Source organism: Tyto alba, unplaced genomic scaffold, assembly GCF_018691265.1.
Source record: "Tyto alba isolate M040663 unplaced genomic scaffold, T.alba_DEE_v4.0 Super-Scaffold_30, whole genome shotgun sequence".
Taxonomy (NCBI): domain Eukaryota; kingdom Metazoa; phylum Chordata; class Aves; order Strigiformes; family Tytonidae; genus Tyto; species Tyto alba.
The window spans coordinates 2,079,233-2,106,485 of NW_024881305.1; the positions used below are offsets into that span (position 1 = coordinate 2,079,233).

Sequence of the window (27,253 nt, forward strand, 5' to 3'; positions counted from 1 at the left end):
GCCCCGCCCCCCTCCGTGACGTTCCCCCCTCACCGCCGCCAGGGGGCGCCGCGGCGCCGCGCCCGTTCCTCCCGGCGCCGCCATCCGGCCTCACTTGCCCGGTGGGTGCGCGCTGACGTCAGCGCGCGCTGACGTCACGGTAGGGCCGCCCCTGGCGCCGAGCGCGGCGGCCGCAGTCCCCGCCGCAGCGCGCTGCCAGCCGGCGGCACCGGGCCCCGCCGGGTCTGTAACCGGGCTGAACCGAGCCCAAACCGGAGCGCTTCCGCCTGATCGCCGTGCCCCGCCCCGCCCGGTACCGCGGGCGGCCGCGGCCTGCCTCGCCGCCTCCTCCCTCCTCCTCCTCAGGATGTCGGTGCCGGAGCCCGCCGGCGGCGAGGAGGTGAAGCAGGCCAAGGAGGTGGAGGACGCCGAGAAATACTCCTTCATGGCCACCGTCACCAAGGCCCCCAAGAAGGTACCGGGACCGATGGGGGCTGGCCCGGTTCGGGGGGAGCAGCCCCCCGGTTTTGGGGGGGGGGGGGGGGCGCTGGCCCCGGCTCTGGGAAGGGCAGTCCCGGGGGTGGGGGGGCGCTGGGACAGCGGGAACTGGTCCGGTTTGAGGGGTGAGTGGGAAGGGGGGGGGATGTCCTCATTCAGGGGAGGAGAGGGAAATCGGTACCGGGCTCGGAGGGTACTGGTACCGTCGAGGGGGGGGCTGGTATACCGAGCCGGGGTGGAGGAGTCCGATGGGGGATGCTAGCCCAGTTTGGGGTGGAATGGGGAGGGATTGGGTACTGAGGGAGAGGGCTCCGTACTGGGGTACGGCCATGGCCTGACTGGGAGTGTGGGGGTGCTGGTGAGGGCCTGGTAGCATCAGGGGGGGAGATGGGGGCTGGTTTAGGGGAGCTCGGGCCAGGCCTGGCCCAGCTCTGGCAGGGAGGAAGCTGGGGGGGCAGAGTGGGGGGGCTTGGCTGTCACATAGGGGTGCCTGGGGGACAGGGTGACCCTGGGCAGGGGGACAGGCAGGTAAGGTTGGGGGAGTGGGTCGGGGGGACCTTGTGTGTTGGGACCACAGTGGAGGTGACAGCGTTCTGCAGTGGGGACAAGAGGAGGGGGGACCCGTTAAATAGGACAAGCTGGCAGCAGTGACCTGGAGATCCTGCTGTAGGTCGCTCTGAAGGGCAGCAGGAGGGAGTCGGGCGTGTGGAACTCTTTTTGGTGCAAGGGGTCTGTTGGAGGTGTGGGTGGGAGCACGTTTGGGCTTGGGGAAGAGGCTGCCAGAGCAGCCCTGGGCGCTGAGCTTTCCCGAGTCATCTCTTTACCCTTTCATCCTTGAAGGCCTTCTCGCAGGAGCTCCTGAGATCTCCCTGCCTCCCGTGGTGCGGGCCCTGCTTGTGTAACCCTTATGGGGTGTACGGATGGCACCGTGGGCAGGCGGGCACTGGCCATGCCGCCGTGGCAGAGTGCAGGACCTCCACTAACTCGGGTAACCGGCTTTTAGGTGGGTGAGCGCCTGGAGACCTGTGCTCCTGGTTTGGTGTGGATCTGCCGGGCTTAGTAACCTGCCAGCGAGGCGGGTTTGTGCTCCGAGCCTTGCATGGATCCGTGCAGCTGCAGCTGGAGGTCCCTGCTGTGCTGAAAGCCATGTTCCCCTGGGGCTGCAGCCACCTGCCTCCATGCTGGATGTGGAGGCAAAGCAGTTGCAGTGAACACGAACATCCCCCTTCTCTGGGGGAGCATTTCTCTTGCCTGATCCGGCCAGTGGTGGGATTAGGGGAGTGTCCAACCCTCGTGGAGGGGCTGCTGTCAGGTGGCTGTGTTTGAGGCATCTCTCCTCACCCAGGCTCACAGCTTCTGCCGGGGCACAGGGGTCTGGAGGCTCTCCCTGCGCCCCGGCCCTGTTTATCCAGGCTGTGGACATAGCCTGGAGGAAGGAGCAGAGGAATGCGGAGCTGGGATCTGCCTCTTCCAGTGGTGGCTCAGCACGGCTCAAACTCAGGGATTGTTTTTACCTTTTCATTGCCATCATCTTCCTTAAAGCTGAGATGCTAACAGTGCAAGGCTGCAGCCGGCTGATTTGAGAGGGGAGAGCAAACTGCTAATACTGAAATATGCTATGGGGCTGAAATATGTGTCATAAAAAGAAATGTGATGTATGTGGAGGGAGGGAATTGATCCAGCATCCTCAGAGGGAAACTTTGCTCTTGTCTCAGGGGGTATGGGATGCTATATCACCTTGAATTTGCTGCTCTACACACAGGCTTGTTGCACAGCATGAGGAGCCGCAGTCAGGCTCAGCAGCTGCTGCAGCCTTTCCTGGCTAGGTGATGATATTAAAGGTGCCCAGAGAGACACACGACATTTGGGGCTGATAACATCAACAGCCAGCGAGATTTTGGGGAGTGTGCGAAGCTGCTGAGGTCAAGGAACAAATGCTTCAGGCCACTGTTTTCCTTGCCTGGCTAGTTACTGCAAATAGTGCTCTGCAATAGCGAAGGCGTTGGCAGAAGGATAGAAGGACAAGGAAGGGAGAATTGCCCTCCTGAGATAAGATGTTGAGTGCCCTCAGTTCAGATGTCTTCCAAACAGGATCGCAATTAAACCATTAAAACGCCTTTCTGTTTCAATGCAAGTTGAAGTGACTTTTGTGCTCGCTGCCCCTGAAGCTCTCAGTGTGGTCAGAGGCTGGCGAAGATGATGGTTGAGAGAGATGATGTACCAGCATCGAGGTAGGGGAAATCTTGGCGTGCTGCTGAAGTGGCTCCCTGCCTGGGATTTTAGGCTCCTTGAACTTTGCCAGTGCACTTTGCATAAGGCGTTTGAAGATGGGGAGGGTGGGAATGTGGCCAAGGTTAGTGCAGGCTCTGTCTCTTCTGTGAGACCTGCCACTGAATAGCTTTTCAAAGAGGAGCCTTAACTTGGGCTGACGCTCAGGGAATGTGCCAGTGTGCAGCGGAAGAGCCGGCGTGAGCTCGCCAGTGTCCCATTCCCAGCTCAGACCTGGGGGAGCATCTCAGATGTAGCTGGAGGCACGTCAGCCCCACGGGTGCTGAGAGGTAGTTGTCACCCACCTTGCTGTTGGCAGGCTGTGGTGGGGGTGCCTGGAGCTAGCCCGAGCTGCTCAGCCAGCCCAGGAGATCGCTGATGTCTTTGCTTGCTCTCCTGTCACTTGTTTAAGGTGAAAAAGTGAAACAGCAGGAGGTAAGAGATTAAATGTGATCAATTCTAGATTTAAGTAGGAGCTGACACAGTCGAGGTGAATGGAACTGTAGCCTTTCAATAGAAATGGGGCAGTTTTCCCCCAAGAACTGGGATTGCCTGGCTTTGCTGAAGCTCCTTTTTTTTGCTGCAGTTTATGGGAAATTGGGCTGTCAGCAAAATAACACCAGCTTTGGTCAGAGCGAGGCGGTTCTTTGGCGGGGAGTGGTTTAGAGGCAGAGGTAAGTGATGCTGAGCTTTCTACTTTCTCCAGTGTGTGCCTTGATGTTGCTGGGGAAGGTTGGAAACACTGAGGTTTGTGGCTTGCTCAGGTGAAGTGAATACGGGTGTGGGGATGGCGGGGGAGCTGAAGGGCAGGTCGTGCTCTTCCAGATCCCTGTGTGCCATCACCGCTGCGTCTGGGCATCTGCTCTTCTGCCTCCCTGGAGACCGTGGGTGCCCTTGACAGCAGTTGCTTTCTGAATCCACATCAGCCGGTCAGTGGAGCCTTAAACCCTGGGCTGAGCCGAGCTGCGGGTGCCCTCGAGCAGGAAGGACGCATCGCTGTGCTTGCGGCAGAGCAGCGGGGCTCGGCAAGATCTGTCCCTGTCTGTCACTTCACCCGATCCCCGTTGCGTCCTTATCGCATGGGGATTGCCGTCCGGTGGGCTCCTTCACACCTGGGTGCCGGCAGACAGACAGATGGACGCTCTGCAGACAGACCTGCTTACTCATGCGGCGTGCCTGGAGTGTGAAATGGGCTAAAGCTTCGTATTTGCTTCTTGGAGGGGGGTGGGGGGTGTGCGGGGGTGAGCTACGCGGCACCTCCGTGCCCCGAGAAGGTGGCGAGCGTGTGGCTGGTGTGTTTGGGTTGGTGCTGTGCCCCTGCGGATGCTGGCGCCGGAGGAGTCCCGCTGAGGCTGTGCAGCGGGGAATGCTAATGCACAGCGCTGCAGCTTTGCAGTGGTAGCGAGCCGGAGCTGCGTGCTGGCTGGCACGGGGGTGGCTGGAGGTGGGAGAGGGGGATGGAGCCCGTGGGGAGCTGCTGGCCCCTGGGGAGGGCTGGACGCCTTCTCCTGAGCATCATCTCTGCTGCTGCTTTTTGCTGTTGCCTGCAGAGCCGCTTTCCTGCTGCCTGAGCAGTGGCTGACCTTGCTGCAGCCTGCTGCTTCCCTGCCCTGCACACAGCCCCTTCCCCGAGCTGGGTTTTCTGCCCCATTTTTTCTCAGCCCCAAGTCACCTCAGGTCCCTGCAGCTTTGCCAGGCTGGGTGCTAATAAACCACCTTCCCCTTCAGTCTGTCAGGGGGGATGAGACTCTCCTTGTTTGTATTGATGGAGCTGCTGGAGTTGCTTATTCTTCCTCTTTTTTTAATTTCATCCCTTGGACTGGCTGCTTGTAAATCCTTCTCTGCCTTTGTGTGCTTGTCCAGGGCATTGGCCACCACTTCCTTGCGTGGTCGTTTAGCCAGACGCCGGACACTCGACTGCCTTTGCTTCCTTGCCCAAATCCTCTGTTCTTTTACTTTCTCGCTCTCTTCTTGCTGCAGTTTTTTCTTCTCATAATGAAGTGCCTGGGCTGGGATGTGTTGAATGGCTCATCCTCTGTATGGACTTCCTGGGATGGGTCTGGCCTTCCTTGGGGTATAGGAGAACCCTAATAAGTGAACACATTGCTGTGGTTAGATGTCACAGGCTGGGCTGGTCATACCCTGACCCGTGGTGAGAGCAAACCATGGGGTTGTTTTGAGCGGAGATGATTTACTGGGGGCTGGGAGCAGACAGGCCCCTGGTGATGCTATATTACATGACAGAATTGTAATTATTTTTGTTATAAGTTGCTCTTGGGTCTCTATCAGTTTGGCTTTTTGGAGGGTCTCATTACTGTCCAGAGGGGAGGCTTGTCCTTGTGACGCAGCACTACTGTGAGGCCCAGAAGATGCTTAATTAAGTTATTGAACCGGAGAGCAAGAAGAAAGGAGATTTTTCTGGATCTGATGGACACAAGCTATCTTCAAAATGATGCGCCAGGGTGTGTGTCTTTTGCTTCTCTGTTCTCCTGCAGTCCTATGAGGCAGGCTGGGTTTCCACTCTGTTCTCTGGCCTTTGGAGATGGGAGACGAGTTGGATATTCATTCTCCCCAGCCTTCAGAAGCATCTCTTGTCATCCTTTGATAGTGTGGGGCCACTCATCTGAGCAGCGCTGTCTCTCCTGCGAGCCCCGCTGTGCTTGGTGGGAGCCTGCTTCCCACGTGAGCAGCTAGGCCTGGAGCGTGGGAAGGCTGCTGGCGGCAGAAGCGCAGTGTTTTCTTTAGGCCTTTCCCAAAACGTGAGGTTATCTTCTGCTACCAGCCTACCACAATACTTTCTTTAGGACCTAGACAGTTTTCACCGTGCTTTCCAGCCCATGTAAATGTTGGAGCCTGTTCCTGTACTCCCTGCTGGAGGTTGAGACTGGGATTTTATGCCCTGGAAACCAGGTCTTGAAGGCCAGGTCGGAGTTGGTCCTTTTGGATAACCAGCTGGCTCGGGGCAGGGCTTTGCCAGGGAGGATCGTGTCCTCATCATTCCTCTGAGGAGTCAGCGAGTGCCTTGTCCCAGGTGTTTGAGCAGGGGGAGGTGTGGGACTCCGCATTCAGTTGAAGAGATTTGCTCATGCCTGGCTGTGTCTTTTATCATCAGGAGTTTCCTGCGGGCGACGTTTGCGTTTGCAGAGGGCTTGTTGCGTTTCCTGCTGAGCCCTTTGATCAGAGCTGCTTATCTGGGGACTCTGACTCACCTTCACTCAGCAGATGGTGGTGACGTTTGAGGTGACTGTCCCAAGGCCTGCCACTGGCCCCGGGGAGTCGTGGGTGCAAAGGACCTTGTGCTAACACTTCTACAGAGCGTGACCCCGCTTTTTCCTCAAAGGGACGGTGGGTTGGATCGGTGTGGGGCTGGGGGCTGCTATAGGAAGGTCGGGGAGTCCCACCAAGGAGGATCAGCTTGTTACCATCTCTGCAGGGTATGCTGGAGCCCCTTATCAGAGCCCTGGGGACTTGGCCACCCTCAGCAAGCTCCTGAACCTGATCTGCACCATACCCCTCAAACCTTGGGCTAAGCATCATTTCAGCACACTGCCCCGGCGTGGTTAACCCTCGGCAGGGCACAGCATGGGGAACGGGTGTTCTGGGGCATCTTGCTTGCTTGATGATCCAAAGAGAAAGCTGCCACTCGGGGTGTTTTTTGAGTGGCTGGTTTCACCCTGTGGGCTCCCTGCCTCTGAGAAAGCGGGATGTGGAAGCTGGGGACTATTCATGCCTTTAGGAGGCTGCCCTGGTTGCCCTGTCGCATTGGGCTGCTTGAATTGTGAATTTTAATTACACTTCGGGATCAATACGGTGGCCTTGGTAACGGGCTTATTGCTGCAGCAGAATCTGTTTACTTCAGGTTGGTGACAGCCAAAGAACTTAGGTGGCCGAGGACATTATGTTCCAGCTTGTCAAACAGGCTGCATTGTAATTCGGGTGAGGCTCCCGCAGCCCTCAGAGGTGGGTACAGCTTCCCCTTGGCTGCCTCCTGCGGACCTGGCGTTCGCTGGCAGGACCCGTCTGTGCCTGGCAGAGGAGGAGCCGCCTTAATTCAGGAGCCGTGATTTGGGTGGGGGTTGTGGGAGCCTGGTTTATCTACAAGGTGTGGGCATAGGGAATAGCTCCTTCCAGCCTTCTGCGGGGAGAGAGGAGGTTGGCAGCCTGGAAAGGAGGTTCCTCAGGGCTTTGCCTTGCCGAAATTCATGTTTTGGTTTCTTCCTTCCAGATGGCCTGGGGTGAGGTTGAACCTGTGTCTGCTGTTTTCCGCCTCTCCTCCTTTTACCTCCCCACAGGGAGCCCCAAATATCGCACATTCTTGCACTGTGGGGCGAGGCTTTCATCCAACCTGGGCATGTTTTGGAGCCAGAACATCTGGCCGATCCCTGTTGACCTTGGAGCCATCGGCCTCTCGCCGGCAGCGCAGCCTGCATTGCCCTGCATTAACCAACCCCTTCTCCAAACATTCTCCGAGCTCGCCGACCCCACAAGGATGTCACTTCTTATCCCTCCTGCCCCGTTTAAAAGGAAGGGGCTTAACTGAATCAACCCTGTTTGCAGGAAGGGGTCGGCTTTGCTCCGACATGAGGAGTCGGTGTCCAGGAGGGTGATGTTTGCCCTTGCTGGTAGTGATTCCTTCAAGTCCTGAGCGGTGAACAGTCTAAGCTGAAGCCTGGGGTTTCTCTCTTGCCTTGCCTCTAACCAGATGCATCAAAACCAAAGTCTTTTCCAGTGCTGAAAATAGAGTATCCTGGTAAATGAGAAAAGGGCAGCTCTAGTTGATGTACTTGTGAAAATACCACTGCGAGGGGCTTTTAGGGGTCAGCCTGGGCAGGGGGCACAGGGAGGATGTATTTCCAATTTCCCAATTACACAGCTGTATTTTCTGACCCTCTGGGATGTATTGCAAACAGGCTGCTCCTGTCTCGATGTGGATCCTGCTGGGCATTTTCCCTTAGAGCTGGGGTGTAGGGATGGAGGCTTCTCTAAGCCTAGCTGAGAGTAACTGGAACCTCACCTGGGTGGTGGCTGCTGTATTGGTCTCTTGAAAGATGAAAAGAGGTCTTGAGATGCTGTGATTCTACAAGCCAGTTTTGGGGGAGAAAAGGAGGCAGGTGAGGCACCTGGGGTGCTGGATAGGCTGATTCCTTCCCCAAAACACAGGGACTGCTTTAGTATTATGGAGGAGAGGTTTGGGGTTTTCAGTTTTGTGTGGTTTTGTTTTTTTTTTTTTGTTTTTTTTTTTTTTTTGTGGCTAAGCCTTGCTTCAGACCCATGTGATGGAGCTGAATGAGCCCTCTGACAGCACTCTCAGGTGTTCCCTTGGTCTTGCACAGCTGTGGTTGTAGAGGAGTTTTCTAATTAGTTTAAAAATCAATACTAACTAAAGGTGATTCCTTATCAGCTCTGACATGCAAATACATTTCCACGGGTTTCCAGCTCCGAAGCAGCCAGCCAGCCTGTTTGAGGCTGTTAGTCCCTGGTTTGCCCCACAAGTTGCTGCGAATGACTTAACCCACAGTCCTGTCCATGCAAGGCTCCCAGCAAGGTAACTTCAATTAATACCAATTAGCCTATTGCCCAAACACTTGGTCCGCCACAGGCGCACAGCTGGGTGGGCACCACAGGTGAATCCATAGGTGAGAAGTCTGGGATGTCTTTAAACCCATCATAGCCACCTCTGCACCCATTAAAGTCTTCTTCCAGGCTGTGCTTTCCCTGTTTCCAAGCCTTATCTGTCCTCCACTTACCTTATTATCTCCAGGCTGTCTGATGGGAGTGATATGCGTGAGCTAATGAGTTGACCCAGCAAGCTCAGCCGATTGCTTTCTGCAGCACAAAAAGCAATGTTTGCCCGTCCGGGTAGTTGTGCTGGGTTTGTAGGGTTAACCTGCGAAACACGATGGGAGTTCACTGCCCTTGAGGATCCCAGGTATCGGACTTTTGCTGATCCAGCTGTGAAGGAGATATCCCTCTGTGTCAAAGCTGGGAGCAAGCCTTTGCCTCTATTCCTGCAGTCCAAGGACTGATGCCTTATCTGCTGGTGGGGAGCTTCCCTCTGCTCTTGCTGGAGGCAGTGCACCTTTGACCTCAAGGTGTTTATAAGGCAGTAGTTATTCCCAGTTACTATTTAACAGCTGGGCACTCAATCACATTTATTTTATTTAATCCCGCCTTCTGTTTATTTTTCCTTTAACTAGCATTTACAGTGATTCCCATGATGACTGAGATCCTGCTGTGGTTTCCCTCCTATTAACCTTTGGAATGGGCCCATTTCTTTCCTGGTGTTTCTTCTTCTCTACCGAGCTTCAGGATTCTTGTGAAAGTCCTTAATTTTCCTCTTATACTTATGGAAACTTTTTTTTTCCTCCCCAGTGCATTACCCAACCAGCCCTTCTCTGCCAGTGAGGGATGGAGGCTGATACCAGGGCTTGGCCGGTTTACTTTGCCAGGACCTCAAGTGCCCTTTATTTCCTTGTCGGGAGCGGTGTAAAGGTTTCCAGGCAGAGATCTGGCTGCAGATCCTGCTCAGGGAGTTGGTGGGGAGAGTGCCAGGCAGGTCTCTGCCTCTCTGGGGAGAAAAACCTGCCCTGTGAACCCTCTGGGAGCTGGAGGTGCAGATCCAAGCAGCACTGAATTCAGCACTGATTGTGCTTTGATCCACAAAGCAGAGCAGCACCCTCAGACAGCCCTTCCTAGCTGTGTTGTCTGAATGAAGCACTTTGAGGTTTCTTCTAAAGATTTGGGTTGGGGGAACTATCAGGAGAAAGTCCTAAGTGGCCTTTCCAAGGGGAGAGCAGAAGCAGGTCCTGTTCTTCCATATAACTTCTCTAGCTGAGGCTGTGCCACTTCCAGCTCTCCCCAGGGCCCTGGGTGCTCTGCCAGGGGGTGTGAAGGATCAGAAGATATCTGCTGAGCTCCCGGCTGCCGACCTGCTCCTGCAGCATCCCTGCAGCACGGTGGGGCTGAAGCCATGGGCACTGCTAATGCACCCCCCCACGCCCAGCCTTGTGCTCTGTCTGGGGTATCTTTTGCTGCTGAGCTGATTTGAATTGGAAATCTGGCTGTCCTCTGAGCTTGGCCACAGCCTCGTGTGAATTCATGCAGACACTTGTCATCTAGGTGTGCGCTGGCTCGCTTGGCTAGAGCTTGGTGTGGTAAAATAGGGTGGTTTATGAATCACACAGCCAGATTCACCTCAGAAATCTGCCCTGGCTAGTGGTTTGGGGGTGGGGATGGTGAATGATCAAAGTGGGAGCCTTACTGACCCCCATGCCCTCATCCCTCTGCTTTGAGTACCCAAGATTTCCTTTCCTTCAATCCTTATGGGATGCTGTGGTCTAGAAACACCTCTCCAGGGCTGTGTAACCTCGCAGAAGAGGAACATTAAAAACATCCGTGTCTGCTCTGCTGATTTCCCCAAAATACACGCGTCCTGGCGGGTTGTGGAGCAGGAGCTGTGTCCCTCTGTCTGCCAGAGGGCTGGGGACTGCAGTGGGTTCCCTGCCCCATGTCTAGACACTGTCCTGTGGGAACGGGGGCTTGGCTCTCCCGGCCTGGAAGCAGGGCAGAGGGGGTCTGAGGACAGCGGCAGCCAAGCCCTCTGAACAAACCAAGCGCCCTGGCACGGCCGCGCTCGCCCGTTTGCCGCGGCGGGACTGCTGCCAGCCCCGGGGCCAGCGCAGGGGGGAGACCCTGGGAACCAACCTGCAGCGAGCGGGCTTGAGGCGGCTTCAGCCCCTCGTCCCAGGGTGTAAAATGTGGCAGGAGGCTCTGGGGTGGCTTTGGGAAGGGCTCTTTTCTCCTGGTCAGGAAGCGTGGGGTCCCCTCCGGGACCTGGGTGGTTGTAGGAGCAGAGCCTGGAAGAGTGCTGTCCCCTCTCTGAGGAAGTGTCACAAGCAGACTTGCTGCTTGTCTCTTTCTGACCTAGAATAGAAGAAAAACCTCACGCTGGTTATTTTATTTTATTTTTTTCCTACGCTGATGTGTGGCTGATGAGGCCTCAGCCCCTGGGTGCCTCTTCCCTCCCTTGCTGCTGCGTTGACTGAACGTGACGACTCGCTTCTGCAAATACACAGATTAAAACAACTTGTCCTTTAGAAATGCTTGAACTCAGCAGTGTGGCAGGACCCAGCTCCTCGTGAGAAACCTGTTGCAGCTACCCGGGATGAAAGGGTCCTCCTGCAGATAACGAACCCTCAGTGTTTGAAGCCTCTGTGTGTGTGTGAAGGTGCTCATCTCCAGGTCTGTAAAACTCAGCCCTGGTACAAGCTGCCCATCACGTCTCACATGCAAGTGGGGCTGGTGAGGAGGATGAGTGCTGATTTGAGCTGTAAAGCATTTCTAGTCTGGCTGATTTTCCAGGAATGACAAAGAAATGATGATCTTAAAAGACAGGGCACATCAGGGCTGCCTTAGCAGCACGGGCAACCGGCAGTGCCCTCCTAGCTTCTGCCAGAGAGTTTCTGTTTGGGAGAGGAGATTAAATAAGTGGAACTGGCTATCCTGAATAATCTTGATCTCTGCTGTTGGCTTTCTGCAGTTAAAGGAGAGGTCCCAGGATCCTGAATCCTTCCAGGCTTTCTCCTGGGAGGGCAGAAGTGCATTATGGAGACTTTCTTGCTTTCCAGGCGGTTGTGTTGCTGTGAGTATGTGCTCTGTTCTGATTTTGCTGTTTCTCCCTGGGCAACTGTGTTGTGTCATCGTGTCCATGGATGTGGTGGTGGGAAATTCAGGAGGCTGAAAGGTTTTAGGTGATTCCTTATCCTGGGTGATGTGCAGAGCTTGTTTTTGTTATACACCCCACCCCAGTTACTCCAGGACAGAAGTGGCTGTAAGGGCACTTTTTTTCCACCACTGTAAATGTGCAATGACTCATGTCCCTAATGAAAAATAATAACAATAAAAAAAAAAAAGTGGGTTGCTAAGGCGAACCTGGTGGTAGCAGGATGGGAGCCTGGAGCTGCTCCCTGGCATGTGTCCTTTCCCCCTTGGAGCCTGTTCCCCGGGTGAACCAGGTCAGCGTGTGGCCCCGGCGATGGCTGTGAATTGGTGGATGCTTTCCAAAACCACCCCCTCCTTCCGCAACCTGCTCCGCCGCTGTCCCCTGAGGCTGCACAGGATCCAATCGGGGATGCGTGGCATGGTGAAGGAGCTCGAGTATCCTCTCTGGAGCCATTCTGGGTATGGAAAGGGTTTTAAAATTAAAAGAGGGGTTGTCTGGTGTGAGAGAGACATGCCTGGCTCATCTGTGCCCAAGGTAAATCCAGCTGGATTTATAAAGTCCTCTGCCGCTCAGAGGCAGGGGGGGAACTTCTCGGTAAGCTCAGAAAACTGCTCTCTAGCCAGACTGCTGGGGAAAAACGCAGGAGAAACGGTTGAGGATGGCACACCCAGCAGTCACGAGCTGCTTGTTCGTTTAGCAGTCCAGATCTGGAATCTGTTTGGCCTTCATATGTTGTAATAATTAAACAAATGAGGCTGTATGTGCTGGGGGCACATGTGCTGCTGGGTCCGGCACTGCCTGGCCAGCGTGCCCACGTATGGGCAGGTACCTTACAGTGTAGGGAGGGGCTCGTTGTGGCTGATCGTTCAGCTTCGCGGTGGTTTTGGGAAGCACCAGCCAGTGCAGCCAAACAAGGTGGTTGGTGTTTGCCTTGGGAGGGCGCCAGCGGGTCCCTGACACCTCATTTAATCCTTTTTGGGGTGCTGTATCAGCAAGGACGATGTTCCCACACCTCCTGCTGGGCCAGACCCAGCGCCTGGAGGGGTGGTTTGAGCTGAAAACGAGTGGCCGTTGTCGGGAAGAGTCGGGTCTGCGTGGGAATGGGCACGGTTGCGCCAGGTTTCGCCAGGGGAGAAAATGTACTTCTGGCTTGGCAGGTGTGACTGGGAGCAGGCAGCGTTCAGCGTCGCTTTGCGAAATCTTGGCAGATGTCGGATCCTGGTGTTTTCCGTCAGGACGTCTCCCAAAAAGCCCCTGCTGCTTATTTGGCACAGGGCTCCCTCAGGACCCCAGCCCCATCTCCTCCTGTAAGGGGGTAGTGACACTAGAAAACATCCCCGCTCTGTTTCTGTGCAGAGAAGTCAGTGCTGTGTTGTTTTGCCTCCTTGGTCATGAATTGCTGGGACGAAAAAATATTTTCCTTGCTCTTAAACCCTTGTGCTCCACCCGGTTGGAAAAGCTGCTTCCAGCAGGATGAAGTTTGGGATGTGATTCGCCACCGTGCTCTCTGCAGTCAGACGGTCCCGATCCCGCAGCCCGCCCGGTGTCGGTCAGCCGCAGCCGACTGGTCCGCAGCCCCCCGGCCGGGGACACCGTTCGTTCAAATTCCCATGACAAGCCAAGGGATTATGAGATTTTCTCCGTCGCCTTAATGCGGCTAGAGAGCCCGGCACGTGGAAGGTAACGCGGCCGACGGTCACACACGTCGCCAGTCGGCTCGGTCACTTTGCCTGACCGCAGCACCCGCTGTCGGCCCTCGTCTTCCTCTCGGCTGGTTGCCGGATGCTCTGTTAATTTGCTGGGCTTGGAGGGGGTTTGATGTGCGAACGGCTCATTCGATTCGGAAGCTGCTTGCAATGTTTGATAATTTTAGACAGGGCAGATTTTGCTAAGCTGTCGAGTTCAGATGAGCTCTGGTAAAGCCACAGTGGGGATTACTGTGGTTAATTCAGCACTTGGTTTCTTTAGCGGTGATATTTTTTTTTTTTTTTTTTTTTCCCTTGTATTCAAACCCTGCATTTCTAGAACTGCTGTTTCTCCTAAAAAGCGGGACCTTGCCTTGGAGCTGGCTCAACACCTGGGGCCAGTCCGCTGAAGGAGATGACTGTGTCTGGTAGATCTTTTTTGTCTTGGAGGTGTGGGGATGGTGTGGAGCTGGGGAGTGCAGCAGCCCTCCATCCCCACCCTCTCCTTCCCGTCACATCCCAAATGAGCTTCACTGCATGGGATCAGCCAGGCAGCACGTTCCACTGCAGGGAGGAGCCCTGTCCCGGAGCTCCCATGTTCTGGATGCTGTAAGCAAGGACAGACACCCACCTGCATCCTGGCCCAGAGCAGCAAAGTCTGGGTTGTCTGTTTTTTTTCCCTCCGGGGTTCACCTCTTCCCTGGAAACCTTTCCCTGAGATGGAGAAAATTCCTCAGCTAACACTTTAAGCTATTTTAATTCCAGCAGCTGTTTTATGGGGCATGCTTACACCCTCTGGTTTGATGAGTTGCCAGAGGAAGAGGTGGGCGCGAAGGGGTGGAAATCTTGCTGTTCTGAAATTGCTGATTTTTTGTTTCCCCCCCCCCGGAAATGCCCATGAGCAATATGCCAGCACAGAGGTGGCACAAGCTTTTCTTAGGCTGTCTGGGGAAGATCGATCCAAGCAACAGACCTTGAACAAATTCCAGCAATATCATTCCTTGGTTGGGAAACCGCTGTGCCTGCCAGCTCCAGCCCTGCGCCCTGAGGACACTGCTGCTACCTGCCTGGTGTTGCTTGCTAGGAGTGCTTCTGCAACTCTTATCTCGGAACCAGCTCTCCCAGCAGTGCTCTAGGGTTTGATGTCCTCCAGTTCCTCCCTGTGCACCAAAGGACCTAAACCAGTTGCAAAAGGAAACCTGCAAACTTGTATTTAGCATTCCCATTCTTTCCACTAATGCAAATTTGTGCAGATTGCGTCAGGATCGCACAGGCGGCTGCTGGGAAGTCTGGTCTGGGAAGCAGATACCAGGCTGTAACCCATCCAGTATGGAGGAGCTGGCTAAAAACCTTTTAGCCGCAGCACCCACAAAAATGCCTGGGATGCCTGCCTGCCTGTGATGGTGGACTTGATCTGGTGCCGGTCTGTTCCCAGAAGGGATGTTGGAGTCACCTCCATCGCCCCACATCACCCCACGTGTCCTCCCTTGGACTGAGCAGTGGCTTTCGTGTTCCTGTTTCCCTTCCTGAGCAGAATGCCAACGCTGCTTCTGGCCCATCAGCTGGGTTTCTCCAGGAATCGTGGCTCCATTTTACAGCCCAAATAGCCATACTTGTGCTGCAGACACCCCAAACTATGCAGATTCCTCCTCTCTGGGATGGATCATCTCAACTAAATAGTTTCATTCTTCTACCCTTGAAGGCTGTTTCCCACATCAAAGCTTTCGGGGAGCTTTTAGGGTGGCTGTGGCATGGAAAACCCCTCCTTGAGGCCACTTTAGCCTGTCTCTTTCCATCATCTTGATTTTTTCAGGACTCTTCTTGAGGTCTCCTGGGTCTGTGGGGATGCTTTGTTAATCCCACTCCCTGCGATGACGTTTTATCCCTGTTAAGTGGCAAAATTAAATCCTGCAGCGACTCAATCAGAGGGAAGAGGCTGCGCTGGGACTCTTTGTTAGGGTCTCCTGTGTGGCAGCATGCCGAGCAGGGGGGCATCAGGCTGGATTTGCTGATGCTTTCCCTAATTCCCTTTCATCTCTGTCGTCTTTCTCTTGCAGAAGCAGCGATAGGGCTTTTTGCTGGCTGGTCACATGGGATGAGTGCAGCAACTGAGCAGTTTGGGGCTATTTTTCCCCTCCTTTCAGCCCAACGCACTTTAATTTGATGTGCTTGGTAGTAGGTGCTGGAGCCTTGAGTTGCCTCTGGCTGAGAGAGGAAGGAGGGGTGGCTGTTTTAGGGCTTCTCTTACAATGGAAACATCTGTAATACCGAGGAGACTGAAAGCCAATGCAATGTCAACTACTTTTTGTTGAAATGTTCTCTCTTGCTGCTTTTTTTTTCCCCCCTGCTTTTAGTGTCGATTTTGGAAGGATGTGCCGTGTTTTTAACCTGCGGGATGTTCTGGAAGCACCAGGGATCTGAGTTTCTGCTGGGACCACCCCAGCTTTCTTGCTGCTGCACTTTTGGGCAGAAATCCACTGGGACCAGTCGTGGTAGGCTCTGTCAGAGCAGGGTCTCTGCCTGTGCAGGGCTGCATGATATTTGGATTATACAAGCAGTCTGACTTTCTTGGAGGAACCTCAGAGAGCCAGAGATGGGTCAGAGGAGGTGTTTCAAGCCTCGCTGGGTGCTCTTTTTATCTTCAGGTGTTAAGCATCAAATCTTTAACCTACTGGTGATGGAGATGATCAGGTGGAGGGGGTTTAATTTTTGGCATCTGTAGCCACAGGTCGGTTCCTTGGTGCATTTGGTGATGCTCATTTCTGCGACTACAGCAGTTAAGGTGGACTGAAGGGAACCACGGGCCCATATAGCCTGGACAGATGACACACTGTAAGGATCACCTGCTGATTTAACACATCTCTTCCTTTGCACTTCTCAGCAAATCCAGTTTGCAGATGACATGCAGGAGTTCACCAAGTTCCCAACCAAGACGGGCCGTCGGTCCCTGTCCCGCTCCATCTCGCAGTCTTCCACCGACAGCTACAGCTCAGGTAGGTGCCAGGCTCCTTGTCCGTGCTTGGTCCACTCCCAAATCCGGCGTTGGTGCTGCTGTGAACACGCTGCTCACACCACATGTTGGGATGCTCCGTGCTGCTGTGTTGTACTCGTGTGTGGAGGGGATAATTCTGGGGGTTCCTGAAGCTCAGGCATTGATAACCAGTCGATAACCCAGTTACCTCTGGGTTGTTTTAGAGAACAAGAGTGCAAAATTCCTTCTGGGCTTCCCTTAGGAGATTTTTAGTTTGAGCCATGAGTGTCTGTGCGTGAAAGCTGGGAAGCGAAATGAAACTGAAACCTGCCCAAAGGGTAGGAGGTCCCCAGACTCCTGAGGCCTGGGGTAACACGCATTCCTCTCCTGGCTTTAGCTGCCTCCTACACAGACAGCTCTGATGACGAGGTGTCCCCCCGAGAGAAACAACAAACCAACTCCAAAGGCAGCAGCAATTTCTGCGTGAAGAACATCAAGCAGGCAGAGTTTGGGCGCAGGGAGATCGAGATTGCTGAACAAGGTAAAAGTGGAGTGCGGGGTTCGTGGGGCTTGTGGCCAGGCGTTGTGCTCTCTGGAGACCAGGAGCCGAGCCACGGCAATTCCCACAACTCTTGTTACAGCCTTGAATAACCCATTTTATCCCCCCAAATGAGCTGAGTATGTGGGGAAGAGCGAGACATGACAGCAAACGTTAACGATGTGTGGCATCCATTTTCTAACAGCAGCAGAGCTCTTGCAGGGTCCAATGCTCTGGTGGCTTTGGATGAGAAACCTCAATGGGCAAAGATCTTGCAACACCTCCAGAGACATGAAAACTGACAGTCCCAGCCCCTTCCCCTGGGGTTTGTGGGAAGCTGAGTTACCATTGCTAGTGGGGTGATTGGGTAACTTTGCTTTCGGGCTCCTTTTAGACACACGCTACCAGAGCTGTAGAAGGGGAAGATAATCCAGGCACATTTAGACCAGCTCTTCTGAGATATGGCAGCACTGCTTTCATCATCTTTAGGTGCTTCTCCTTGATGCTGTTCTGCCACAGGGCTGATGACTGTCCTTAGTTGCCTTCCGTGGGCAGTACCTGTCCCTGACCTCTCTTGTTATGTTGTCAAGTGACAAATGACATTGGCATTTTGGTCCCATTTTGGACAGACCTGCCAGGCCAGGGATGTAGAGTTTTTTCCCCAGCTGTGTCACAATGGTAACAAAAACTAGGGCTGAATATAGCCTGTGAGACCCCAGGAAGGAGAGCAGGTCTGACAGAGAGGAGCCTCTCTGGACTAAGCCATCATTAAAACCCCTCTCTTCCGTTTGCAGACATGTCTGCTCTGATTTCACTCAGGAAACGAGCTCAAGGGGAGAAGCCTTTGGCTGGAGCTAAAATCGTGGGCTGTACCCACATTACAGCACAGACTGCGGTGAGTGGCTGCTTATTTGGGGTGTCTGGGGTGGGAGAGACCAGCTTTTCCCTGGGGAAGAAAGTCCCTTAAGCTTCCTTGGCTTGCGGAATCGGAGGAGGCACCTTCACTTTCTTGGAAACACTTTGGAAAGGTTCTGCTGCCTGCGTTTCCTCAGGGCAATGTTTGTTGGAGCCAATCTCTGTCCAGCTCCCCACTGCCCGTGGCACAGGGCTGTGCTGGGGGGCCCTGTGCCGCTCTGGTGTGTTTGTGCCCATCACCGCTGCCCCGGGCCTGCTGCTCACCCCTCTGTCTCGCAGGTGCTGATTGAGACGCTGTGCGCGCTGGGAGCGCAGTGCCGCTGGTCTGCCTGTAACATCTATTCCACCCAGAATGAAGTGGCAGCTGCCTTAGCAGAAGCTGGTGAGTACGGCTGAGCCTAGAGACGCGGAGCCCTTCCAGCCCCTCCTGGCTCTGCAGCTTTGTCTCACACAGCTGGTTTGTGGGGTGGTTTGGACCAAATGTCTTTTAGGGAGGAATAAACAGGTCTGATCCTGTTGTGGGCTGTGGTTTGATCTCTGCGTGGCCCCTTGGCCCTCCTGTCTGTGGCTTTCCTGAGCTGGCCAAGCAGGAGAGAGCTCTGCCAAACTCAGCAGATGCCAAGGATGCTGCTCTTCTTCTAGGTGTTGCCGTGTTTGCCTGGAAGGGGGAGTCGGAGGATGACTTCTGGTGGTGCATTGACCGCTGTGTTAACATAGATGGCTGGCAGGCCAACATGGTAATGAGCCTTTTTCCAGCCCTTCCTCTTCCTCTGTGGAGTAGTCACTGGGTGCTCCTCACCCTTCTCTCCCTGGGGCTGTTCCTGGGCACCTGCTGGCTTTGCAAAGGCCTCTGAGCCCCCGTTAAAGTTGGGGTCCTGGAGAATGGCAGCCAGGGGTGGGTTGGGGCCAGCAGTGGGGGTTGCAGGAGCTGCAGGGACGATGTCCTGAGTTGGCACAGCTCAGTGGCGTGGGAGCTGCCAGCGAGCCGAGAAACCACGGGACCTCTTTGCCCCCAGGGTCAGCCCTGTGGAAGCCGCCCCAGCCGCTTGCCTCTCGACACAGATCCTGTCCACCCTCTCCCAAAGCGAGAGGAGTCTCTGCAGGGGACCTTTTCCTTGCTGAAAACAGATGATGCCTCTCACCTGATGCATGGCCCGTGATCACTAATGATGCAATAGCATGTGTCAGTGGGCTGTGACAGCTCCCGCAGCCTTTCCTCTCCACTGTTTGCTTTCAGGGCATGAATGTTGTGGCGTCCTTCTGATCTCAGCCTGTTTAGTTAGTGCTGCCTGCGGTCACGTTTCCAGGCTGCAGAGCAATAGCAGGGGCAGAAAAGCCTGTTAGGATCCATCAGCTCCACGCAGGGGGTAAGAAATCCTCTGTGTTTTGGAGGAGACCCCAAGTTGCTGGCAACTAGGGGAACCCAGGAGTCCTGGCCACCAGGCCTCTGCCCAAACAGCCCTCCATCAGTGCCTGAAGATGCTCTTCATCTCTTTTTTCCCCATCCTGTCCCCAGCGACTGCTTTTCCCAGTGGAAGGCCTGACTGCTCCTTGCTCTTTCCTTGCCTGTTCTATAGATCCTGGACGATGGTGGGGACCTGACCCATTGGGTTTATAAGAAATACCCCAATGTATTCAAGAAGATTCGAGGGATTGTGGAGGAGAGCGTAACCGGCGTGCACCGGTAGGAGGTTTGGGAAAGCTGATGGGGGGATCTCTTACTGGGTTGCTGCTCTTTGCTCTGACCTGGGTCTGTCCTCTTCCAGGCTGTACCAGCTCTCCAAGGCTGGGAAGCTGTGCGTCCCAGCCATGAACGTGAACGACTCTGTCACCAAACAGAAATTTGACAACCTATATTGCTGCCGGGAATCCATCCTGGACGGGTGAGTCCAACCCTTCTCCTTGTCCGCACTGTCACTCACACTGGTGGATTTGGCTCCGGCTCCTCTTGAGCAGAGATTGGGCTCTTTGCTGCTTTGCCCTTGCTGTGTGCTTGCAGGACCTGGTTTTGGGGGCTCTTGCAGCGAAGTGCTGCCCTGTGCCATCAGCGGTGCGCGCTTGACTAATCCCAACACAGGTCTCTCTCTGTCCCCCAGCCTGAAGAGGACCACGGATGTGATGTTTGGAGGGAAGCAAGTGGTGGTTTGTGGTTATGGGGAGGTGAGTTTCGTAAGCGGCAGTCGGTGGAGCTGTGAGTCAGCCTCCCCCCGAGCCATCCTTCCCCTGAGCTCAGTATCCTGCTTCTTCCCCATGCAAAGACCACTTGCCCTTGATATAGGAGTAGATCAAACCTGGTGAGCGATTACCAGGGAAATCTTGCTAGAACCTGTTGGGAGGCTGGAGAACAAGCATCAGATTCCCCAGTTTGCCTGCAGATTAGCTGGGCTGCAAATATGACAGTTGCTGGGAATGCTGGCCTGAATTATAACTACCCATGGGTGCTCCCATCTGCTGTCCCTGGACTGAGTTCAGCATCCAGCTCGGCTGTCACCGAGCCTGTGACAGAGGAGACAGAGGGGCAGGGCGCATCTTGCTGGTGGATAATGTTCTGGCAGAGGGGACTTGTATCACGAACCTGTAAATGATTCTGCCCTGGAAGAGCACAGAGCTGGAAGCTGACACCTTCCCTCCATCTGTGCGCTGTCTGCGTGGGTGTTTATCTTCCCGCGCTGCGAAGGGCCTGGCAGTAGCTGCAGATGCTCTTCCCAGCAGGAACACGCTTACTAATTTATTTAGACACCAGTGGAGCCCAGCTCTGCTTGACCAAGAGGCTGTGCTGGCTCTCACCCAGGCACTCCGGGGTGGCGTCTGATTGTCCAGCCATGAGTTGTGCTGGGAGATGTAGTCTCCAGGGCCCCTCTTGTCTTTGACTGGACTTCTTCAAAACAAGGGAGTCCTTCCACCCTCCCTGGTTTCCCTGGTTGGAGCCCCAGTTTACCTTGCCTGGCTGTTGTAAGTAGACCTGTGGTTGGAGCTGGGTGATAAGCGAGGATGTCTCTAGTGATGTTTCTTGCCCACCAGCATCTTGCTGGTCAGAAAACAGGGCTGAGCATGGGTACATGCAGATCAGCCAGGTGTTAGTGTGGGTGAGTGGCGTGGAGAGCCAGACTTCAGTTTAATTTTGTAGTGAGGAGAGGGATAGAGTCAGAGATGCTGTAACAGGAGCTCTGTTCTCCCCTGTGCTGATGTGGGGCATGTGGGATGGAGGATCTGTCCCCTGGTCAGCGCAGGACAACTCTGAATGCCAAAAGAAAGCCTTTGGCTTAAAGGCAACTGGGGGAAGTGCATGCTTGTCCAAGCTGGCTCTAATCTCTTGGAGGAGAGCTTAGAAGGGCTCCTGCGATGCTGGGGGCTGCGCAGGCTGCAAGTGTGTTGGTTTTGGAAAGCTCCTGACAGCTGGTGGCTGATGGCCTTGGAGGGGGAGCTGGGCTTGCGGCAGGAGTGCCACTTGCCAGGTACATCGCTGAGCTGCTCCTGGCGTCGGGCAGATGGCCGGGACGAGCATCTCCCAGCCTGGGACGCGCTCGGGCTGTTTCAGGGAAGGGATTGTAGCACTCGGTGTGTCCTGTGTTCAGCTTCATGCTGATGCTTTGTCTTGGCAGGTTGGCAAGGGATGCTGCGCCGCTCTGAAAGCCCTGGGAGCGATCGTCTACGTCACGGAGATCGATCCCATCTGCGCGCTGCAAGCTTGGTAAGATGGTACATGCTCCTTCATCTGCTCTCTGGCTTCTTTTAAACCCTGACAGAGGCTGGAGCAGAGCCTGGAGGATCTGTGGCTTGTCTTGAGGGAATATACGTCTCGTTGGGCTGTGATGGGGAAGGGCTGGGGCAGCTTTCAGGGCTGGTGCAGTGGTGGGGTACCAGGCAGGAGGCACCTGCCCTGGCTGGCTTGGGAAGGCTGCTCGAGGGTTCATGCGAGGCTGAATGAATGTTCCACATGGCCCCTGGCTCCTCCAGCATTTGTGAGAGCAGGTGTGATGCTGCATCCTCTGCACAGCCCTTCCTCATGCATCTGGCATCCCTAGGGGTGTGGAAGGATAGCCTGACTGCTGTGTGAGCAGTTCGCAGCTGCCGCAGCAATACAGCACTGAGATCCTTCCTGGCCTGGGGCAGAGAGGGAGCAGGCTTCTCCTCCTCATCGTGGTCCCTCTCCCCCTTTTTTGCCAGCATGGACGGATTTCGGGTGGTGAAGCTGAGCGAAGTAATCCGTCAGGTGGATGTCGTCATCACCTGCACAGGTAGGGATGGAGAAGGTTGTGGGTGAGCCTTGGAGCAGGCTGAGAAGGAGCAGTCGTTCCCAAGCGGATGTCTCGAGGGCTCTGGGGGAGCTGGGGCTGGAGCCATATGCTGCTAATTTTACAAGAGCAATAGCTCCTACCACTCCCCAGTCTGCTATTTGGCCACAGTCCTCCTCAGCCCCTGGGAGGAGGGACATCACAGCTGTGTGTCCCGAGGGTATTTGAGGGTCTCCTAGAGCCTGGTTAATTGATGGGACCAAAGATCAGCACTCATCCCATGTGTTTCTCTGTTACCACAGCCAGGAGGGCTCTCATCCTGATGGAAGTTCATCTGACATTGCCCCAAGCTGTGCTTCTCTCACTCAATTGCAGGGAAGGAGAAATCGGAGGGTTTATATTTCCACTGCCTTGGGTTCATCTGTGCCTTCTCTGCCCGCAGGAAACAAGAACGTTGTGACCAGAGAACACCTGGATCGGATGAAGAACAGCTGCATCGTGTGCAACATGGGCCACTCCAACACCGAGATCGATGTGGTGAGTCTGCCTGCGGCCTCGACAGCCGTGTCCACCCTACTGCCCTCCCGCCACGACTCCAGCCTTTTTCTTCCTCCTGCTCTTGCAGACCAGCCTCCGGACCCCGGAGCTGACCTGGGAGCGGGTCCGCTCCCAAGTGGACCACGTCATCTGGCCGGATGGGAAGCGGGTGGTGCTGCTGGCCGAGGTGTGCTGAAAGCTGTGCCACGACGTTGCTTTGAACCAGGAAATCACTGCGTGTCAGAGTTTGTAACAGAGATTTAACCAGGTGGAAAGGTGCTAGGAGGAGGTTCAGAGCTCAAGAAAGGGCTTCTTGATTTATTTTTTTTTTTTCCTTTTGTTGAGGCAGGGGAGGTATCATATCATGTGCAGCCACAGAGGTGCCATCTGGCTCTGTTCTTTCGAGCTGGGAGCCATCCCCATCAGCCAAACGCCGTCTGCTTCTTGCTTTGGCAGGGTTTCCCACGCAGCAAACCACTTGGGTGTCTCCTCTTCCCACTTGAGCTCTCTAGGCAGTAGGAGGGACTGGCTTTTTCTAGGGACCACGAAGTTTTCCTGCCTCAAAGCTACGGGTTAGGGTGGAAACTGAGGCAGAGTTTGAATGTTCTGGTCATGCAGGTGGCCCTTGAATCACTGGGCTGTGGTTGCCCGCTGCCCCAGGGAGAGGGTAGAGGTGAATCCTCTTGAGACTCGATTCAGTTTGGCTTTTGGGGGCAAGTTCAGCTCTCTGCAAACTCTCCTGCTGTCTCCTAGGGCCGTCTTCTCAACCTGAGCTGCTCCACGGTTCCCACCTTTGTTCTCTCCATCACAGCCACCACTCAGGTCCGTACGCTGCAGGGCTGGGGCACAAGGGGTGGAGGATGCTCTGGGGCCTCACACAAACCTCGGGGTGGGGATGGTTTGAAAGAAGCTGGGAACACACCCACGGATGGGTCCTTGGGATGGCACTGGTGCCAGAGATACCGTAGCCACCACCTCTTGACTGGGTTGCAGTTAACGGTGTGAACTTACTGCTTTGGTTACAGCTGGGAGAGAGCTTTTAAATGAGCCAGGCTTCATGGCAGAGCTCCTGCTGTATTGTAAGCTACTGGAGAGCTCCCCCAGCACAGGTTTAAGCTTACCTCAAAGCAAGGCTTTGTTTTGTCTTTGGACTTTGATTTCTACAGCACAAATCTCCCCTGCAGTGAGTTTTGGGGATCTGGAGTTCAGTGGTTAAAATGCTCCCCAGCATCAGTGCCAGCTCAGCTGGGGCAGACACGACTTGTCCCTTGCACTGTTTGTCGTGACTCTGCCTTTCCAAAGAGAACGATGGTTAAATTTGGCTTCACTCTGAGATCTGCAGTTGGTGCTGGTTGTGTGAGCAGCGATGGAAGAAACCCGGTGGGCTGGAAACACGGAGGGGACTGATGGCTGGGGGAGGACAGCCACACTGACGGTGGGGAATTTCCTTATCCTCACACTTGTTGGTCCAAACTGATGGGGACCGGGGTCGTGCTTTGGACCTGGCTCTCAGCTGTATGAACCAGCACTCAAGGCAGATGCAGTTTTATTTCTACTGAGGGAGTGGCCATTGTTTTTGGAGAGATGCCACCAGCTTAAAATGAGCAATCCTTTCATTTCTGCATGATGTGGCAGCCGTATGGTTTAAGAGAATTAGAGCTGCTCCCCCTCTCTTCCACCTTCATGTTCTGGTTTTCCCCAGGGCATTAAGCCCAGATACTGCAAACAAGTTGTGTGGCATCTCATCTCCAGTGTTTCTAGTCTTCCCCCCTTGGTGGTGGGATTATGGAGACCCAGAGAGGGATGTACCCTTAAGTGGAAGCCTTTCCTTCAAGGCATTTTGGAAATGGTTGCCCCCTCCCTCAGCCTCCCAAACTCTTATCTCTGCTGCTGAGAGCTTTGTGCCATTGTGAGTGTTGAGTGGTGGCCATCCCTGACTGTCCCCGGGCTGTCCCCTGTGATTTCTGCAGGCTCTGGCTCTGATTGAGCTTTACAATGCTCCTGAGGGTCGTTACAAACAGGACGTGTACCTGCTGCCGAAGAAGATGGGTGAGTGAAGGGAACACAGACTGACTTATCCCCGCAGGCTGCTGTGGGCCAGCAGATTTAGATGCAAGGAGAAATTCAAACCTAGGCTGGAAAAACCTTCCAGAGAGAGAATGAGTTCAGGGAAGCCATCAGAGGCAGCAACCTTAAAATACATGCAGGTTGCTTGATTTATTTTCCTTAATGTCCTGCAGTGTGGCAGGCATCCCTTATCTTGCAGCCTTCCTGCTCCGAGGTTTTTCATGCAACCCTTGTGCCTTTTGGTGCACATCCAGCCTTGCTCAGCACCGGGGCTTGGGTTCAGCTCTGCTGTAGGCTTACGTGATGGTGGATCCCTGGTGCTAGATGGCACAGACTGCCTAGCCATACCCAGCGGGGTGCCCCGGCCCTTTCTGTGCCATATGATGCGTTCATACAGCATCTCCCTGGCAGTGTAGTGGGGGACGTGCACCCCCTGATCCCCTCTTTCCTTTCCCCCTTCCCAGATGAGTACGTCGCCAGCTTGCATCTGCCTTCATTCGATGCCCACCTGACAGAACTGACAGATGATCAGGCGAAATACCTGGGACTCAACAAAAATGGGCCTTTCAAGCCCAATTACTACAGGTCAGTGCCAGCTGGGGCAGGGAGCCACCATCTCTCCACCCAGTGGGTGCTGTCGGGGGCATCTCCTTGCACTGGGACAGCATCAGCTCCCAGGAGCTGTGTCCCAAGGCACCCACGGCCTCACAGTCCCCTCTCTTCTCTTCTAGATACTGACGGACCATACCCATGAAGGACCAGACCACACAAGGCAACATTAGAGAGATTATTTTTAAAGATAATTTTTATTTTGGTTTACCTTTTTTTTTTTTTTAAGAAAAAAAAAAAACAACAAAGGAACCTGTTTTTACATTTATCAGTGTGATTTTAAAGTCACTTTTTTTTTTTCAGTTTCACCCTTTTACGTGATCACATCTCTGTCTGATCTTTGCAGACAACCTGGGATTCGCTTCTTGCTTTCATGTGGCTGAAGCCGCTGGTGGTTCCCAGCCCTGGCTCCTGGGGAGGGTTTCCCTTTCCTGATGTGCCAAGGGCAGTTCATTCCTGCAGCGATAATTCTTTTTTTTTTTTTTTTTTAACCTTTCCAGCCTGCATTAGTCTTGGCCGGGATCCCTGCAGATACGGAGATGCTGTTCTACCTTATCTTATGTTTCTTTCTTTGTGTGGATTATCTGCAACTTCTAAATTGCCTTAAAGAGCCCAGTTTTAGCTGCTAGATCAATGCTCCTAGCACTGCTTGGGAGCAGAGTGGCACCTGCTGGCCACCTCACAAATAGGTGACTGTCCCCAAGCCTGGCCAAAGTCCCTGCACCGAGGTGGCCCAGGTTTGGTGGCCGCTGGCACAGGTTTGGTGGCCAGCTGGGTACGGGGGAGTTCACTATTTCAGGGTGCTAATCTGAATTTGGACGGGGGTCGCTTACACAGCATTATCCTCATCTCTCCTAGGTTTTTTTTAGCCAGAACTGCACCTTAATTGAGTTAAAAACATTTTTTTGTTTGTTTGTTTGTTTTTCCTCTTTTCCTTTTTGATCCTTAAAGAGATGTTTTAATGGAGGGGGGAAGCATCGGGGGATGCAGCTACCCGCTGAGTGCGGGTGCTTGCTGCATCCGAGTGGCCCCATCTCCCACGGAGAAGCGTGGGGTGGTTTTAAGGGTGTCTGGGTTTTTTTTGAGGGGTGTTCCACTTTTTGTTTTGAGACGGACGCAGAGATGAGCCTTCCCCGTACCCCAGCCTGGGCCCTCTGCCACAGACCCCTGCACAGAGCCCTCTGCTCCCCATCACTGCCCTGGCCCTCGAGCTGGGCTTTCTCAGCTCTCCCTTGCCCTCTTGCAGTGCGTTTCAGCCGCTCTCATCGCCTCGTCGTTCATCCCCTTCCCCATCCTCACTGGTGACACATTTCTCTTTTCTATCTCTTGCAGCTTGTCCCAGGGTGGGGGAAGCTCCTTGCAACCCAGTGAGGTTTCTCTTAGCTTTATTTTTTTTTTTTTTATCTTCCCCAAATTGCCTCTTTGTTCCCCCCAGCCAAGGTCAGAGCATGAAGGGAAGGACCCTCGCTGCCTGCATCTCCTGGTACACAGATAATGGAGATGCTGTGGTACCTGTGACTGGGGCTGCTCCTTCACCTCTGCCCACCCTGCCGTGCGGACGCCTTTTAGTGCTGCCTGGCTGGGTCCCTCCCTGGGGCTTTGCAGGGTTGGGGGTGCAAACCTCCTTTGTGGGGACGGGAGGAAGATGGGAAGGATGCTTGTGGATTTGATCACCCTCCTCTTACCCCTCTTGTCCTTGGACGACTACTCTTTTTCGCCCTGCCCCGTTTCCTCCTGGACTGTGGCTGGGTCGCTCGCTCTCCCCACGGATTTTGGGGATCACTCGGCTCCCTGGGTCCCCTCCACAATCCCTCAACCTTCCTGGGGGACTCGCGCCTGGCTCAGTGAGCTGGGATGGGTGTCGGTGGGGATGGAGCAAGCGCATCCCCCCCTTCCCTGTGAGGGGACCCACCCTGGGACCCCTGTGCTTTGGGGGTCATGGTCCCCCTCCTTTCCCATCCACGTTGGGGTTGAACCTCGGCCTAAGGGCTCCATCTCTGTATAAGCCATGTCGCGGGGGGGTGGGGGGAGCCCGGGGATGGCGGTGGCAGCATCGGGCCGGGAGGGAGAGGTTTATTTTGTATATGAATGATTTTTAATGAATGCAATATTAATCCTTGCAGATGAGCAATAAATCATTAAAGTCTAATTAAACTATTAGGAAAAACAAAGGGCTTTCGCTTGTGGGCAGTTTATTTGGAAGAGTGAGCAAATGTAGTCGCTGGGGGA

At 54.5% G+C, this 27,253-nt stretch overlaps 1 protein-coding gene across 7 annotated transcripts; it reads left to right on the forward strand.

Annotated features, from left to right (window-relative positions):
• The first annotated feature begins 139 nt into the window (after window positions 1-139).
• Window positions 140-27,195, forward strand: AHCYL1 (adenosylhomocysteinase like 1). Of its 7 annotated transcripts, none has more exons than XM_042799955.1 (17): window positions 140-454; window positions 16,034-16,145; window positions 16,521-16,664; window positions 17,456-17,556; window positions 17,856-17,958; window positions 18,219-18,313; window positions 19,154-19,260; window positions 19,343-19,459; window positions 19,673-19,736; window positions 21,179-21,267; window positions 21,744-21,814; window positions 22,254-22,348; window positions 22,437-22,535; window positions 23,102-23,170; window positions 24,319-24,397; window positions 24,880-25,000; window positions 25,147-27,195. In XM_042799955.1, the coding sequence occupies exons 1-17, from the start codon at window positions 347-349 to the stop codon at window positions 25,151-25,153; spliced, it is 1,581 nt and encodes a 526-aa protein (XP_042655889.1). In that variant the 5' UTR covers window positions 140-346; the 3' UTR covers window positions 25,154-27,195. The 7 variants fall into 7 exon arrangements, with proteins under 7 accessions (XP_042655889.1, XP_032844795.1, XP_032844792.1 ...); XM_032988904.2 differs by lacking the exon at window positions 140-454 and adding an exon at window positions 2,923-3,035; XM_032988901.2 differs by lacking the exon at window positions 140-454 and adding an exon at window positions 3,059-3,180.
• The last annotated feature ends 58 nt before the right edge of the window (window positions 27,196-27,253 follow it).

Coding starts and splice junctions, on each gene's coding strand:
- AHCYL1 (XM_042799955.1), top strand. CDS start 347: ATGTCGGTGCCGGAGCCCGCCGGCGGCGAGGAGGTGAAGCAGGCCAAG. Junction 455..16,033: donor TCACCAAGGCCCCCAAGAAG/GTACCGGGACCG, acceptor TGCACTTCTCAG/CAAATCCAGTTTGCAGATGA. Junction 19,460..19,672: donor CGGGAATCCATCCTGGACGG/GTGAGTCCAACC, acceptor TCTGTCCCCCAG/CCTGAAGAGGACCACGGATG.